This window comes from Balaenoptera acutorostrata, chromosome X (genome assembly GCF_949987535.1).
Source record: "Balaenoptera acutorostrata chromosome X, mBalAcu1.1, whole genome shotgun sequence".
Classification (NCBI taxonomy): domain Eukaryota; kingdom Metazoa; phylum Chordata; class Mammalia; order Artiodactyla; family Balaenopteridae; genus Balaenoptera; species Balaenoptera acutorostrata.
In genome coordinates this window covers 57,970,988-57,986,867 of record NC_080085.1, presented here as the reverse complement: position 1 = coordinate 57,986,867, position 15,880 = coordinate 57,970,988, and the positions used below count along the sequence as shown (strand labels likewise).

General features: G+C 42.4%; 1 protein-coding gene across 1 annotated transcript in view; it reads right to left on the bottom strand.

Moving 5' to 3' along the window:
• Positions 1-7,255: 7,255 nt before the first annotated feature.
• AR (androgen receptor) overlaps positions 7,256-15,880 on the bottom strand; it is a 181,496-nt gene continuing 172,871 nt past the window's right edge. Inside the window, exons 6-8 of the mRNA XM_057539092.1 lie at positions 15,617-15,747; positions 14,600-14,757; positions 7,256-13,950 (exon numbers count right to left, since the gene is read on the bottom strand). Coding sequence (XP_057395075.1) covers positions 13,795-13,950; positions 14,600-14,757; positions 15,617-15,747 — 445 coding nt within the window. The 3' untranslated portion in view covers positions 7,256-13,794. The remainder of the gene's footprint in view (positions 13,951-14,599; positions 14,758-15,616; positions 15,748-15,880) is intronic.

Below are 15,880 nucleotides of genomic sequence, written 5' to 3'. Positions count from 1 at the left end.
ACTATGCTCTGGAAGTCTAGTTAGATATATATTAGATCTATCTGCACTACCTTCTTGTCTCTTAACCTTTCATGTTTTCCATTTTATTTCATTTCTGTTCTATATTATGGATAATTTGTTTGCATCCATCTTTCATTTCCCTAATTTTTTCTTTAGTTGCATATATTATGTGTTCTAATCAATCAATATAGATTTAATTCTACTATTCTACTTTTTTAGTTCGAGAGATTCTATTTTATACTTTTTCTAATATGTTTGGTTGTTCTTTATAGTCTCTTGTTCCTTGTATCTATTTCAAGCATTTTATAAATATACTTAATCACTTTAAGTAAAGTTAATTTTATATTCTAAATGTGATGGTTTTATATTCTATAGTCTGTGGGTCTGATTATGTTGTTTGTTATTTCTGAAGACTTTTACTCAGGGTGTCTTGTTTCTTTGTGTGTTTTGTAAATTTTGACTGTGAGATGCTCATTTTCTTTGGACCTTTATGTATAGAAATTTTTGAGGCCTAGATGAAAGTTACATTCTTCTACAGAGGATTTGCTTTTGCCAGTCTCCTGTGAGAACTGCCAATCTGGGATGTCATCTTTTAGTTTTTCAGACCTCATTAGTATCTTGAATTAGGACTAAAAACTATATGAAGGCCACTTATGGTTATAAATTCTCATGAGAGGTTTGTTTTTCTCCTCCACCCAGTGCCAAGGTGAAGCCAGGCAGGTTTCCTTGCTATCTCCTTCTGTGAAACAGATTTAATTCTTCTTCACTCTTACATTGACTTCACTCTAGTCTTTATCTCATATTCCTTCACCTCTTGCAGTCATCAATGTAGAAATTCAGTCTTCCAGGTCTGGTAAAACCCCTAGGACAAAATTTGGATTTGATACTCATTTACCTCAGAGTTCCTACTTTGACTTCCTTTTTGGCTGTGGATTTTTTTTTTACTATCATACTAATTCAGCAATGAAATTTAAAATATTATTTTTATATTTTACATTATATTTTAATTGTTTTCATTGGGAGGGTCGTTCAGGCTATCTAGTAAAACACACTGCTAAAAATAGAAGTTTCTAGCCAACTTCTAAAATAACAATGCTTCCTTCCTGTCACATATTTAACTGGGATATTAATAATTCCTGCTGTGCTTTCCTTATAGGGTTCATGTGAGTCTCCAATGAGATAGTTGATATCAAAGTGCTATATGGTATAAAGCACTATTTAAAAGACAATAAATTGCTATTATAACTAAGTGCAAGCCAAAGCAGTGGTGTGGGCTTAGGGGAAGGAGATTCAAAGTTTAAAGGAGAGAAAGCTGATTTCCAGCTGAGGAAATAGGGAAAACATACTGGAGTTGGCTTTTGAGCTGAGCCTTAATGTGTAGGAAGGATTTACCTAGGCAGAACTGGAGGTGGTCATTTCTAATGAAGGGCACCACATGAATGAAGGCTAATAGAATGTATTGCTCTATTCCCAAAGGGAGGTCTTTGGTCTGGTCTCTTGTCCACTAGTGCTTATCTACTGGCACTTCCTGTACTCTGGTTCCTGACCTAGACCATTTATAAAGTCCATACCACGTCCACTTCAGAGATTCCTCAAGCAGTCACAGTTGCCCATGTTTATTCTGTATAAGAGATATATCTAGCAGGGTCTTTGGTCCATATCAAAATTGTCCAGGTACAGAATGACCCAAGAAGCATTAGTAGAAATATACTCTCTCCAAGAATGATGGGTGTCTTAGGCAAGATGGCATGCTGTATGGGGTAGGCTGTTGTGGAACAACAAGCAATGAAATACTGGCTAGGTTGTCAAGGATGCTGGTGACTGGACATTTGCAAGTACAGCAAAAACTATCATTAGTCTTTTCCATGGTACAGATTCTAAAATAGAGGTATAAGATTACAGGCATGGGAGTGAGATAAAGTTGGAAATTCCCAGATTGACAAAATTCTGGTTTTAGGCAAAAGTTTCACAGAATCTAAGAAAGCATATAAGAGCTAGAAGAAACTAGCCTAGTTCTTATCTCCTTTGCTCTACAGTTGGGGAGACTGAGGTCCAGAAAGTGGAAAGAGCCTGCTAAACTTCACCTGATGGTTAGTGGCAGAAGCTGGTACTCTGATTTCTGATCCAATGCTCTTTCCCCTGCATGCCTTTATAGACAAATATGTTCATAGGTTTTTTGGACACCCAGTGAACTGCTGTACCCCAGGCACCTCTAGCCAGAGACAGGAAGGGAAAGCAAGAGGCTTGGAAAGACACTTGAGAGATGGTAGGGCTGGAACAGACAATTTTTCCTCCTAAAAGTACTCATCTGAAGTTTGGGGAGTAGATGGCTGCTCTGAGGAAATCATGGGCTCATGTACACCAGACATCACTTTCACTCCTGGAATGAGTAGTTGTAAAGACAATTCCATTGTGATATCATTCCTTCCTTATTTCTATTTGTAATGCTGCCTGTTTTGAGTTCCTTGGGCCTCTTTGCAAAAGACTGAGAAAATCAACCAGCCTTTCAAAAAAGAAACTATACCGCAGTGATCAAAATCGTAGGCTTTGACAACAGACGTACTTTAGTTTGAGTTCAGGCTTTATTACTTAGAAGTAACCTTGGGTCTGAGACAGAAATAATTTGGGTCAGGAACTCAGTTTCTTTCTATTATGGGAGTAATTGTGCTCAACTCATAGGGTTAATATAAGGATTATGTAAGATACAATATAAAGAGCTTTGCTTTAGCATATCTTGGCACATAGTAAGTGCTCAATACATTTAATACTATTATTATTATTACTATTATTACTTTGAGTCAACCTCTGTGTTACCCTCTACTGTATTCTTTCTTATACATGTTTTAATATAGCTTTCAACTCCCCAAACTAATTATGTTACAGCTTTGTTCAAAAATCCTTAGTTATCTCAACTGGTGTTCTGTAATTACTTGTTAGGTGTGGCAAATAATATGTTGATAGTATCTTAAACATTGAAATTGGTGGATAATTTTCTTAATATTATACTATAGGAGGTTCAAGTTTTTCCCTTCAATATTGTCAGTCTCACTTGTATTCATATTTTCTCTCTTAAGTGGGAGAGAAAGGGCCTAAGTGACAGTTGTGTGTCAGGAATTGCATATAACACTGGAGGCTCCCTTGAGGGCATGTCACATATGTGGCCATTAGCTTTCCCCTGTTGCAACTGAGAATGACTGGCCTACAGAAGAAATTTCATTTCTTTGTGGCACACGCAGGCTTTTCTCAATGGACCTTAGCCCAGATTCATCTCCAACTATTACTTCCTACTAGTTCCTATTTGCTTTGTCCCAAAGCAGTAGCCATATACTCTTTCCTGCCTGCTCAGCTACCTTTCCCTCCTGTGGAATTTCATCTCACTGTTCAAGGCCTGAGTCAGATATCATCACCTCTAGGAAGGTGGAATGTTGTATATTCTTCTCCAGCGTTTTTTCTGACTTCCTGTTTTGATGAATGAATGAGGCCCCACATCCATAGAGCACCAATTTGGCTGGCTTCCCATAGCCTCCACTACCCCTTATGGGGTATGAAGCTGCTGGTGATCCTCTCTGGGATGCCCTGTCTGTCATCCAGGAACATCATGCCAGTAAGTGTCACTGAGGAAGACCATAGCAGGTATAGGTGGCATAGTAAACAGTATATACTGTCATGACAGAGACCCTTGAACACATTCCAAGAATTATACCATGTCCAGGTTTTTGATAGATTGTTCTAATATGAGGAGCCTAAAACTGGAAATCAGGAGATTCAGGGCTTCCGGTTCAGACTTAGGTCCATTAATTATTCAGGAGCAGCCTTTGGGCCAATCACTTCACTGTGCTGAGCCTCAATTTCCCTATCTGCAAAATGGACTTGATCCCTGTTCTGCCTGATTTCAGGACGTTATGAGGTTCAGATGAGATCATGTGTCTGGGAACTGCAATGGTGGCAACGATTTCTATAGCTCCCTTTAACCTTGGAATAGAGGCTCAACTCTTTAGTGTGACACATGGGCACTCACTGGCTTTTGCTTGTGCTTCTTTCTTTACTCTTTTCTCTCACACCCATACCGTTTTTCAAACTTTTCACTCAGACTAAACTAAACAATTTGTCTTTTCCCTTACAAGGTTGCTGTCTCTTGCCTCAGAAAGAATGCCCCTTTCTCTACCTTCAACCCCATCTTCACTGAACTTCAGTCACAGCCTAGAATTCTTTAAGAAGTCTTCCTTGACCTTCCCACTAGACCAGGCTAGGCATCCTTCTTCTGCACCCCAGCAGAACCTTGCACTTCCCTCACCATAGCAACCATTACATTATAATTGTCTGTGTCTGTCTGTTTTTCCTACTAGACTAGAAGCTCCATAAGGACAGAGACCATGTCTGTCTTGTTCCTATGTGGGGTACATAGTGGTTACACAAATAAATAATTGTTGAATAAATGAAAGAACAAATGAATGAGGGGATGATTGGATACTGTGCCCCCGTGAAGAGTCCCTGCAGTCTCTTGAGGTGGTGGGATTCTCCCACAAGGTTAGTCCAATCCTGAAATTATCTACTCTTGGCACTGTGTATAAGCATCAAAAGGACTTGTTTTCTTTGGAGACAAGTGTCACTGCCTAGGTGGTAAGTGATGTGTCTCTCACAGCACCTTCCTACTCGGTTGGCCTATTTTCTGGTCTTAGATTTGAATTGCTTCAATGGGGATTCAGGGGACAGTTTGCATAGAGTCTGGCTTAAGTCAGCTTTTTTGGCACAGTCTTGCTGATTGGCAATCAAAGTTTTGCAAATAGTCTTCTCTTCGCTTGAAGTACTTTGGGAAAAAAGTTGAGGGAAGAGGGGGAAGTCGTGGCCTGAAAAAATGGTGGCAGAAGAATCTGAGAATTGGAATCATCTGCATCTGCCTATTAACTCAGAAAACTAGGATTTCGTACTTCAGTGTGTCTTTTAAATGTTTCTCATTGCTTCTACAGTCACTATTCCAGCTCCTCCAATAATTCTCTTCTTTCACTCTCCCCTGCAATGGCATGAAGGAAACCTCTGTGAGTGGCTGGTAGGTGAAGTAGGTACTGCAGTTGGAGTAGAGATCCTTGGGCTCTATACATGGGAACCACAGATGAGAAGTGCAGGCTCTCTCACCAAGGCTCTGAACCAGTATGCAAGGGGATATAAGAGGTTTTCAGGTACTCTGCCACACTGGCATGCTGCCTGCAAGCATATGAACGGGCTGTGAGCTGGGTGTGCTAGAGCTAGTCCCTTGACACAGGTCCTAATTCACAATAGCATTCAACAAGTTTTATGCCCTGACTTCCTCATGTAAAGAATGCAAAATTTGGGCTAGATGCTAAGATCTCTTCTAGCTCTAAAAGGCAGCAATTAGAAATCAGGGGTTAGACCAATCTTGTCTGAGGAATAGATGTGGGAGGGTCTGAGGAATAGATGTGATAGGTTGAAGTCCCAGACTGGCCTGGCCTAAGGCATTTAATAGACTGTAAACTCACTGAAAGCATGGACTGTGGCTTAACTCCTACTTATCTCTGCTATTTATGAGATCATCTAAATGGTAAATTATTTTACTTTTGAGCAGTATCCCCATCCATCAAGGGGTTGACAGCATCTATTACACAGGACTCAATTTTTGTTTTGACCCTCTGCCCCAGGTGTTTGGTAAATTTTTATTGAGTACAAGCATGGGGATTCTAGTTACAAAACTATGTGTTCTAGGGATAATAAAAGGCCCTTTCCTTTTCCTTTTATGTTACAATTTTTAAAAGTGTTGCTGTAGTTTGCAATAACCACGGTGTACACATTGAAAGGGGCTCTCCATCTCATCTAGTTCTATTTCGCATCTTCAGACACACTCATTTTATAGATGAGAAAACTAAGGTCTCCCCTTGGAGAGGGTTGTCCAGTATCATACAGTGAATCAGCAGGTCTGAATCCTAGCTATATACTATATGATTATGATTAAGTCACATATAAGACTCCTGCCTCCAGGCTCTTTTTAATCCACTAGGTGTCCTTTTCCCCCCGACCTCTGTGTTTTTCTACTCCTTGGAAAATCTATGGTGGATGATAACTACTGTGTCACTTTAGGCATGAGCTGAGTGGTCAATGAAACCAAATAGGGTGGCTGTTAGGTCACTCTCTGTAGGTCCAAGAGAAGAGAAGCTAAGCAATGGTGGTCAGAGGGGTTCTTTTGGAGGCAGGCTCTGACTTCCACACACAACCCACAAACATTCATATTCTCTTTCTCCTTACTTAGACACACACAAACAAACACACATCCTAAGAATCTCTTCGTCTCCTCTCCATCAAGCATTACTCTCAGGAAAAGTTTGAGAAATCCATCTACTCTGAGGTGGTCAATGATAAACATGGCTCAATGTGGGATCACTCTCAGGGGTTCTGGCATTTTAGCAGGGATCAAAGCCAGAGTAATAACCCCACCAGTTGGGTCATATACATTTTTACTGAATCCCCAATCTGGCCCAGTAAAGAGGCACTGTGACAACCCCTATTATAGGTGAGGACACTGAGACATAGAGAACTTTCCCATTATTCCTTAACACATCTGTCACACTTCATTGATGGCCTGTATCTCAAGCCCAGAATTCAATTTGGGATCTTGTTAAGTATTCACACTGAGAGGAGACAGGGGTGGGCTTTGCTTGAACTTTTGCAAACCCTAAAGAAGGCTGGCTCGGATTTTACCTTGAAGGTCAAGGACGATATAGGCCCTCAAAATCAGTGAGGGTGTGAACATGCCCATTCTTTACCAGAAGCTTGGCAAGAACAGGGCAGTGAAGCCCCCACCCATTTTATGCTCCCATGAGGATGAGAATGAGGGTGAACAGTTGGATTTTGTATAGCTTTCTCCTGGTTGACAAACTAGGCTTTTTGATGAGAAGTTGTAATGGGTGGCCAGTGTCCATCTGTGCTTTCTAGCCCAGACCTTTTGATATTTTGGTGGTCCCAGGTCAAAGTATGCTAAGGCCAACACAGGACAAATTTATAACCCCTGTACAAAGATTTTTTAAAATATATGGAAATCAAAGTAGCATTAAAAAGCCACTGGGCATGATACCAATTCGACTTCAATAAAGACAGCCAATAAAAGGAGCTAATTAAAAGAACTCTGATGACATGCATCTGAAATTTTAGATTGTTTTATGTTTTAACAAATTAACAGCGGTGATAAGAGGACATTAGCAGCTTTTCTTGGGTCTCTTTGTTAACAATAACTTGAGCCTGCAGCCACAACAGGGGCTGTGGCCAAGTTTTAGCTGGCAGACCAGCAAGGCAGTATTTTACACAATGGATGACATTTCTGAAAGCAGAGACAGAGACAAACCCAGAGTCACACATGTATTCCAACAAACAAGTTTCTGCCATTTTTAATTGTATTTAGAACAACAAAAGATTCCAAGATTACAAAAAGTGAATAGAACACTAGCGCTTGGGGCTGGTCCTGCTGCCCAGTGGAGGCCAAGTGCCGCTGTGAGAACTGAAGCCCCATTGAAAGAAGTTTCAAGCAAAATTAATGTTTCTTTAAAAAATAACTTTTATATGATGCTTCTTTTCTTTTTAACTTTTTTCCCTCAACATAAAAATTAATTCTTACATCTGGTTACATAGTCTGCTCCCTCTTGTTGCCAAATTAATCTCAAGGACAGCGCAAGAATGTCATGTCTGAGGCACTCCCTAATCAATGTTCCAGTCTAGGGGAAAGCAGAAAAGTGTCACTGAGTGGTGGGAGGGACTCTCTTTTTAGTTTGGGTCATCACAATGGTGGCTACTCTCAGCACCTGAGTGGCTTATGGGATAGGACAACCCCACAGGCACTTCATTGCAGGACACTTAGCACCAAGGGCTAAGGTTGGGAGAGACTGCAAGCCTGGTCTATCTAAATGTTCAGGGAAGAGAGTTCCAAAATGTGAAGCATCAGCCCAGGAGGGCACCACCAGAGAAGCAGCAGCATTCCAGAATTTCCTTTCCTTTCCTTTGGGAATATGTGTGGGCTCCAGTCTTTGGTGGCCAATGGAATCTGTAGCTATGTGACAGCCTTTTTAAGTAGTGCATGTGCAAACTGTTTTAGGCCACAAGGGCCACACAGATGATAGCTTCTCATTTAATTCTATAAAAAGCCGAGACAAGTGGGATAAGGAAAGGAATCAGCACTCCCGCTCTACTGAATTGGGGTTGGAAACAAATCCATGCATATTATCTATTTTCTGGCCAAATCTAATGGGGAGAAATCAAAGATGAGTCAAATGCTGCCTTTCCCTTTAAGACTCTGCCTGCTAAATTACAATATTTACCACTTATTTTTGGAGTGGGAACATTCCAAATGGTTTGCTACCTCAGCTGAAGTGTCTTTAGAGGAGTGACTAATTGTGGATTTTTCTGCCTTCACCTAGAAATGGTTAAGGGTTGGGAGGCTCTGGGCAACAGACCCCAGTGTCAGTCTCTTAATTGAAGAAAAACACCCCTACCTGTGGGCAGAGATGGACCTGTACCTACAGATAAACTACTTCTAGTACACTGATAAATTTTTAACAAAGAAAAACACATTTTCATTGTCAAAATCTTTACAGAACGTATCCAAAACCAGAATAGACACCCAGTAGCAAGAGCACCTCAGTTGCAGGTGAGTGAATTGTTTGAAATGGAGCACTTGCTCTAGGTTCCCAAGTGCAGGAAACTGCCCTTTTCTCACAGGGATGGTGAAGAACAAAAAATACCCTTCCTTCTTCCAACTGCACAGGTCCCTTTAGAGGGTCACTGGCTAATTGCTTGGGTGGGCCTTTGGCCCCAAGTCTGGGCCTTCCCTATGGTAAATCTCAGTCGGTTCCAATGAGACTTCACCACCCTTTACACATTCATCTGTCTTGGGCTAGTAAAGTGCAACACATCATGTACGTTATGCTTTTCCCCCCTCTGCTCCTTTGCAAGGCTTGTGGGTCAGGCCTCAATAGGAGCAGAGATCTCTTGGTTATCTGATCAACCCAGGTGTCTTTTCCATTCTGAGAGAGCTTCCAAAACGTAGCTGTGGCCTCTCTCACAAGTACATGGTATCAATTATGACCTGGAACCAAATATAAAGGTGCAGAGAAAGGTAAAGCTATCAGAACACATTATATCTATATATATAATTCAATTTTGAAACATGGATACAAATACTCATTTACAATATATTTCAACCTTCTGCCTTAAACCGCAGAGAAATTTTTTGTGCCATTCAAAGTGGGCAGAAATGAAGATTTCTGCCTGCTGTCCTTCTAGTGCAAAATCTAGTCCTTTAAATGCTCCTCTTATCAGCAAGGGCTTCACATCTTCAGATAAGCTAGGATTGGCACTAGCAAACACAATGGCCAAGACAGCTCCACTTCTAACCATGCAATGATGGAGCTTTAAGAATTTGCTCAGCAACTACAACAGAAAAGGAAAGCTAGTTCTGCTTATAAAAAATCACTTGCTGAAGGACTCATAATCCCTTTCTTTTCAAAATTATCTTCCACTCTTCTAAACGTGTATATTGTGGGGGGACCCCACAAAACTCTTATAAGTCAGTCACCAGCAAAGTCCTTTAGTCTGTCTTTGGATAGGTTACCAAAGAGGCACTAATGCTTGCTCCCTCCCTGTCCTTAAAAATTTTGGTATTTTAGCAGATACAGTGTAATCTTTGGTTATGTAATGCGATGCTCTCATCTCTTTGTTTTTTTAAACTGCTTTCACAGATTTTCAAAGAGATTAGTGGTGAGAACAGACCTGCCTATAAAAGGCAGCAAGGGTAGAAACTTCCTTTTATAAGAAATTGCACATGCTAAATGGCTTATTTTGACCTTAAGTTTGGGATTGGATCTTGTGTTTTAGCATTCCTGGTTCCCATGACCCCCTACATGTGGTTGAGCATTAAGGCCACCCCCTTGGCCCAGTGCCCTCTCACCTGGGCAACTGGCATAAGATAATTAGTAGTCAACCTCTTGTTTTCCCAGGGCCATGTAGGAACCATGCAGGGATACTTACTGGGCTGTCTGAAGAGAGTCTCATGAAGTGCAACCCTAGCACAAGACTGGGAAGGGGCAGAGGGAGTGGCTTGGGATTTTGAGCCATGCCGAATATCAAGGGAGGAAAAAATCCATGTCTGTGCTGTGCCTAATGAAACAAACAGTTAGAAGCTACTTGATGCTTAAAGTTAGGTCACTTGTGTAGTGTCAGTATCATGTGAATGGTGGACCTATTTTCTCTTAAAGTACAAATAGAATACTTCTTGCTATATATGCATATATGTATTTAGAAGTAGAGTATGAACAGAGAGGGACTCTAGCATCAGCACATTATTTCTCAACCTGGACAGTCACCTCAGCAACTACCCAAAGGACAGAGTGAAGCTTTTTTTCCCCCCTTTTTAGTGCCAGTGAACATATATAAAAATATATGTATTATTGATTTTCTTTTTCAAAGATATATGACAGGATCCTTCAAAAAACCCCTTTCTCATTAAAAAAATAATGAACTCTCCAAGAACAAAGACACTGTCTGTGGCATAGAAAAGCTATGGAGCAAAGAACCCAATCCCCGTTTCAACTCAGAGGCCAGGCCTGGGCAAGCTGCCCAATGAACAAGAGCTGAAACTGCCACACGACTCTTTTCTTTGACCACAGAGTTTGTGACCCTGGCCGCTGTCTGCTGCCAAACACAGATGGGGCCTTCTCCCTGGTGCTTCTTCTTTTTCTCTTCCTCACTCTCTATCCCCATTGAGCACTGCAAACCTTTTTGGAGATAGTGCCCGTCGCTTGTCTGGTGAGTGATCCTCATCTTTAAGCTCACCAGTTGAGTGGGTGTGAGTTGCCAATCCTTCAAGGGTGAGCACAGTGTACCAACTACATCAACTCTGTTTGCAGAGCAGAGTGCATGCAAAATGAGACTTCTGTCAATTACACTGGCTGGAGCAACAATGGCCAAAAGAAAAAAAATAATCCCCCTTTCATCTGTGGGAGACAAAGCCAAGATAAAATCTCCGTTGCTCACTGAAACCCCAGTGCAAAAACAGTAGACCTAAATTCTTGTTTAGGCCATTTTTCCCTAGTCTTGCCATTTGGAAATTCGGAGTAATCCAGTTGTTGCTGTTTTTAATTACACTGCCGTTTCACTGATTTTTGGCTTTCACAAATGAAAAACATATATTCATAATGACAAGAGTCACAATTGGGAAATCCATAAAGATGAAAAGCTTGATAGCCAGAGAAATGGAAAAGAGAGCATCTAATATTTACAAGGAGAGGTATTAGAATGATATAATTGAATCCATGTACCACAAAAGATGAGAATCATTTCAAAGCATATGTAAAGGAACTATTAAAAGGTAACCTAGTTTAAATGAAAAAGTAGTGGATTTTTTCTCTTTAAAACAGCTAAAAGTGATCCTGTGACCCTACATAAGCCAATTGGTGTCATAACAAAGAAAAACAGAATTTTTCTATCCTACCCCAGAAACAGAACCTGCCAGCTTTAGTTCTGTCCAGCAGTCTTGGATTGGTATAACACCCATCTTAGGTTCCCCTCTCCCTTGTTATTTAAAGAAGCTGTTTTGCAAGTTCATTTGGCTATTAATATCAACAGAAATCAGGGGAGGAAACCCATGTAGATCATATCATGTCACTCAGAAACTATCTTCTCAACGACAAGTAGAGTGAACCAACTGAAATGGGCAGCTGGGTGACTGGCCATTTCTTGTTTAGCAGATGAATTTAAGAGCTAAGTGAGGAGGCAGTGGCCAAGATGAGAAAGTAGGTGGACATTCCCCTGTACTCGCGACTGGGGGACAAACTCAACAGAACAGAGGTGTGCCAAAGGACTATATGAAACCAGTATCCCAGGAACACACCAAGTTCATGGGTGGCAGCCCATTGGAGCCACACCAACCAGATCTTTCCAACGAAGGCCATGGTTCTGTAGTCTCAATCTTTCAGCTTCCTCTGGCTGAAAGGCAGCAACAAAGGTGGGGAGTCTGAGTGAGTATGGCCAATGTCAGAGCTCAGAATCAGCAGCAGAGGAGGATAATGAGTAAACTCACCAGATGGTGCCCATCTGGCTTTAGACTTTACTTCTGAAGACTTTTACTTTAGTAGTCAGTCTTCTCTTGGTTTCTTCTCTCTTCTTCCCATGACTTCTGCAGGTGGATATGCTGGGTGGCAAGGAGAGCATTTACAGAGTTTCTGGTTCTAGTGCCTTCATTCTTCCCACCTTAGTAATTGAGTTTTCTCTTCAACCCTGATCTGGGTAGCCCCTTTAGCTGCTCTGAAGGCAGAAGTGGGCATTTCTCCACTTTGTGGGAAGGTGTCATCTCTGGGGGACAAGAGCAAGACGCTCAGCTTGTCCAATCCCGTTGATGCCTTCTTTCCAGTTTGTCTAAGGGCTCCAGAGATCTGATAGTTGATGAGAGACATTTGCTAAGAAGTCTTTGAGCCTACTGGCATCTAGAGCTAGACATCAAGACTGCTGGCTTGCTAGCCTTCTTAGTGGTGGGAGTTCTTAGCAGAGAGTCTGTGAACATGACCAAGGAAGTGGACAAGCTTCACCACTGTGGCTGTAATGCAGCCTGGTGAAGTTCAGACCCACAAAACACTGAAGGGAGGGTGGATGAGGCTTGCAGCTATATGGAGTCAGGCAGAAAACATTCAGGTCTTTTAAAGGTAGGGGCAAAGAGGGATCAAATCTTCAGTGTCCTAAGCAGGAAAACAGTCAAGCCACCACTTCCTTTTCCTCTGACTCCAGCCCCAAGCTCTTCCCTGGACCACAAATGGGAAAGCAGACCTGGATCGGAATGGTGACTTACAAAAGGTCAGATCTCCCTCTCCCTCTTGCTGGTCTGATTCTTCAGTGGAAGTGGCCAAGTTTTGGCTAAAGAGAACATTCAGTTCAAACCTCTTAGAAAAGCTATTGAAAGTCAATTTGAGGGTGGAGGCAGAGGATGAGAGAGAAAGGGACTGGTGGGGGGAGGCCATACAGACAAGTTTTCAAACAAGAAGTACACTTTTCAGTACCATGAATTGTGCTGCAGTTGAGCAGTCTAGCCCTCAGGGGCCAAGGCTCTGGGCAGGTACTGGTGATCCATCTGTCCTCTCTGTCCTCTCTTAAATCTGCCTCCCGTCCACCTCAGCTCTGGGGTCACCCTGCCCTCTAATGGCAATAGCCATTGGCAGAAAATAAAGTCTCCCAGGGAGAGAGGGTTTGGGGAAAAAAAGCAGTGACTCCCCATGGGCTTGCAATTTTCACTTTATTCTAGTTACTGTTGGTCTCTTCAGGGATTTCTGTTTGTTTTTATATTTTTTAAGAGGCAAAACCCTAGCAAATTTTTTTGTTTTTGTTTGTTTGTTTGTCTTTTGTTTTCCCAGATACTCTTACCTCTCTAAACTTCACGTGGCATTAGGTGAGTAAACGTTTGCATGGCTGGCATACAGTGCAGTGCTATAAACAAGCACAACTTGACACTGTGCCACAGGATCATCACAGATTTAAAGAAATACAACAGCATTCAAAACACAGATAAGGGCCACAGCAGGGAGCAGAGTTTGAAAGTGCCATGGAGGGTCAGATAGGGAGGCAAAGAAAAGAAAGGAGGAAAAGAGAAAAAAAGCCCAGCAAATAGAACTCAAGAACATCTTCATGACAGACTGTACATCAATAGAGGAAATTCCCCAAGGCACTGCAGAGAAGTAGTGCAGAGTTAAAACAGGCAGAAGATCTCTGAAAAAGGGAGTGGGGTGGGGTGAAAAAATGGGGGCTTCCAAAGCTTCACTGTGTGTGAAAATAGATGGGCTTGACTTTCCCGGAAAGGATCTTGGGCACTTGCACAGAGATGATCTCTGCCATCATTTCTGGAAAGTCCACGCTCACCATGTGGGACTTGATTAGCAGGTCAAAAGTGAATTGATGCAGCTCTCGTGCAATCTGCAGGGGGACAATAAGAGAGGGAGAAAACAGGGTTGACAAGGAGTTGGCTTCTTGTCAGGGTCTATCCCCACATTCTTTGATTTCCTCCTCTTTCCTTCCATGTCCTTGGGCCTCCCTGTGTGTGTGTGTGCGCACGCGCATGCGTGTGTGCACACGCCCGTGCGTGCATGCGTGCGTACACCCACATGTGCACTAATTTGTCTCCAGGGAGTCATTGAAGGCTCCCAAGAGATCTCTTACACCATTGCAAGCTCTCTGACTCAAGACTGGGTGTTCCTTTTCCCCAGCACAGACACACACACACACACTCACTCTCATACACACACACAAACGCACATGACTCGAGGAAGAGGGGGAAAACATCCAGGTCTGTTTTGTCTGCCTAGAGAACTTATCTACTCTAAGCCCCTTCTCTGAGTCCCAACTGCTCTGTTCTCAACTCCTCCACCTCTTTCACAACATCCAGCTGGGACACTGTGACCTGTGTCCTTTCTTCTTCATTGAATTTTCTTCCTGGACCACACTCAAAGCCAGAGGGGAATGGAAGCACCTCCCAACAGGTGGTGCCAGACCTTAGAAGAGCATATTATCACTTGGCTCTATCAGGCTGCTCTCCCTGACAAAGCACCCTCCATCGTTTGCTTACAGGCTGCACAGAGTCCAGGAGCTTGGTGAGCTGGTAGAAGCGCCTTGAGCAGGATGTGGGATTTTTTCTCTTGCATGCAATGATACGATCAAGTTCCTTGATGTAGTTCATTCGAAGTTCATCAAAGAATTTTTGATTTTTCAGCCCATCCACTGGAACTGATGTGGGATGAAGACAGAATGGGGAGGGGAAGCATGCCCACGAAGGAGCATTAGATAAAGCACCAAGTTTTCTGACCACAAACTTGACCCCCACCCCCACAGGGAGAGACCCATCTACTTGGTTTCCTGTCACTTGAGGCCTATATGCCTGGGACCTTCAGGAAGTCTGCCAGGAAGGTCTTAGGGAAAAGGCTAGCTGGACCCAGTGTGTAGGGTATCAAGTAAATAAAATTTACTGAGCTTTTCCATTCTCTAAACTTCTCATCTACACATTTCTTAGGACCTATGGTTTTACACTGTTCACAGTCTGGCTCTGAATTAGAAAATTAAAACACGTGGTCTTGAATATCAAATTTTGTCTCCTTTCTCCCTCATAGAGGCTAAGCACTCTGCTTAGAAGATACATTAAAGAAATATTCCTTGGCTGCCAAATAAGCCCTGTCTGAGTTGCTTACACAGACCTTCTCTTTTTGGCAGAAGAGGAAATTCCTTCCAGGAGGCAATCCCTTCTGCCCTACAAGACATATAAGGTGGTCCTTGCCTGCTTCTATGGTAGAAGCTATGGAAAAATTCAGAGACCTGCTAAAACCAGACAAAAAGGCCTTGTACCAGAGAGAGATTGGGGGTAGGTGGGGATCTAATGGAGGTTGAATTCTAGCAAAGAAATTGGTCTCTAGCCATGAAATTCATCCTTGTTAGGAAAAAGGATGCTAAGGGAGAGTGGAGGAGGGAGGGTGAAAGAGGAAGGGAAATGTTCAGGAGCTGGCTTCTTCCCAATAATCCTTTAATGAAAAAAGCAGCTCCCCTCTGATCCCCTATGCCCCTAGGGGCATTCCCTGCCCTTCCAGGCACTTACTAATGCTAAAGAGCAGCAGTGCCTTCATGCACAGAAATTCCTGGGGGGTGATTTGGAGCCATCCAAATTCTTGAGAGAGGTGCCTCATTCGGACACACTGGCTGTACATCCGGGACTTGTGCATGCGGTACCTGGGAAGGAAACACAGAGAAAAAAGAGAAGTAAGGAAAGGCTTACAATAAACCCAGAGAGAATGTCTGTGGTTGCCCTCCCCTTTCCAAGTTCTCCAAGAAGAGCTTGCTGTTTCTCTTGCTGGTGCTTCAG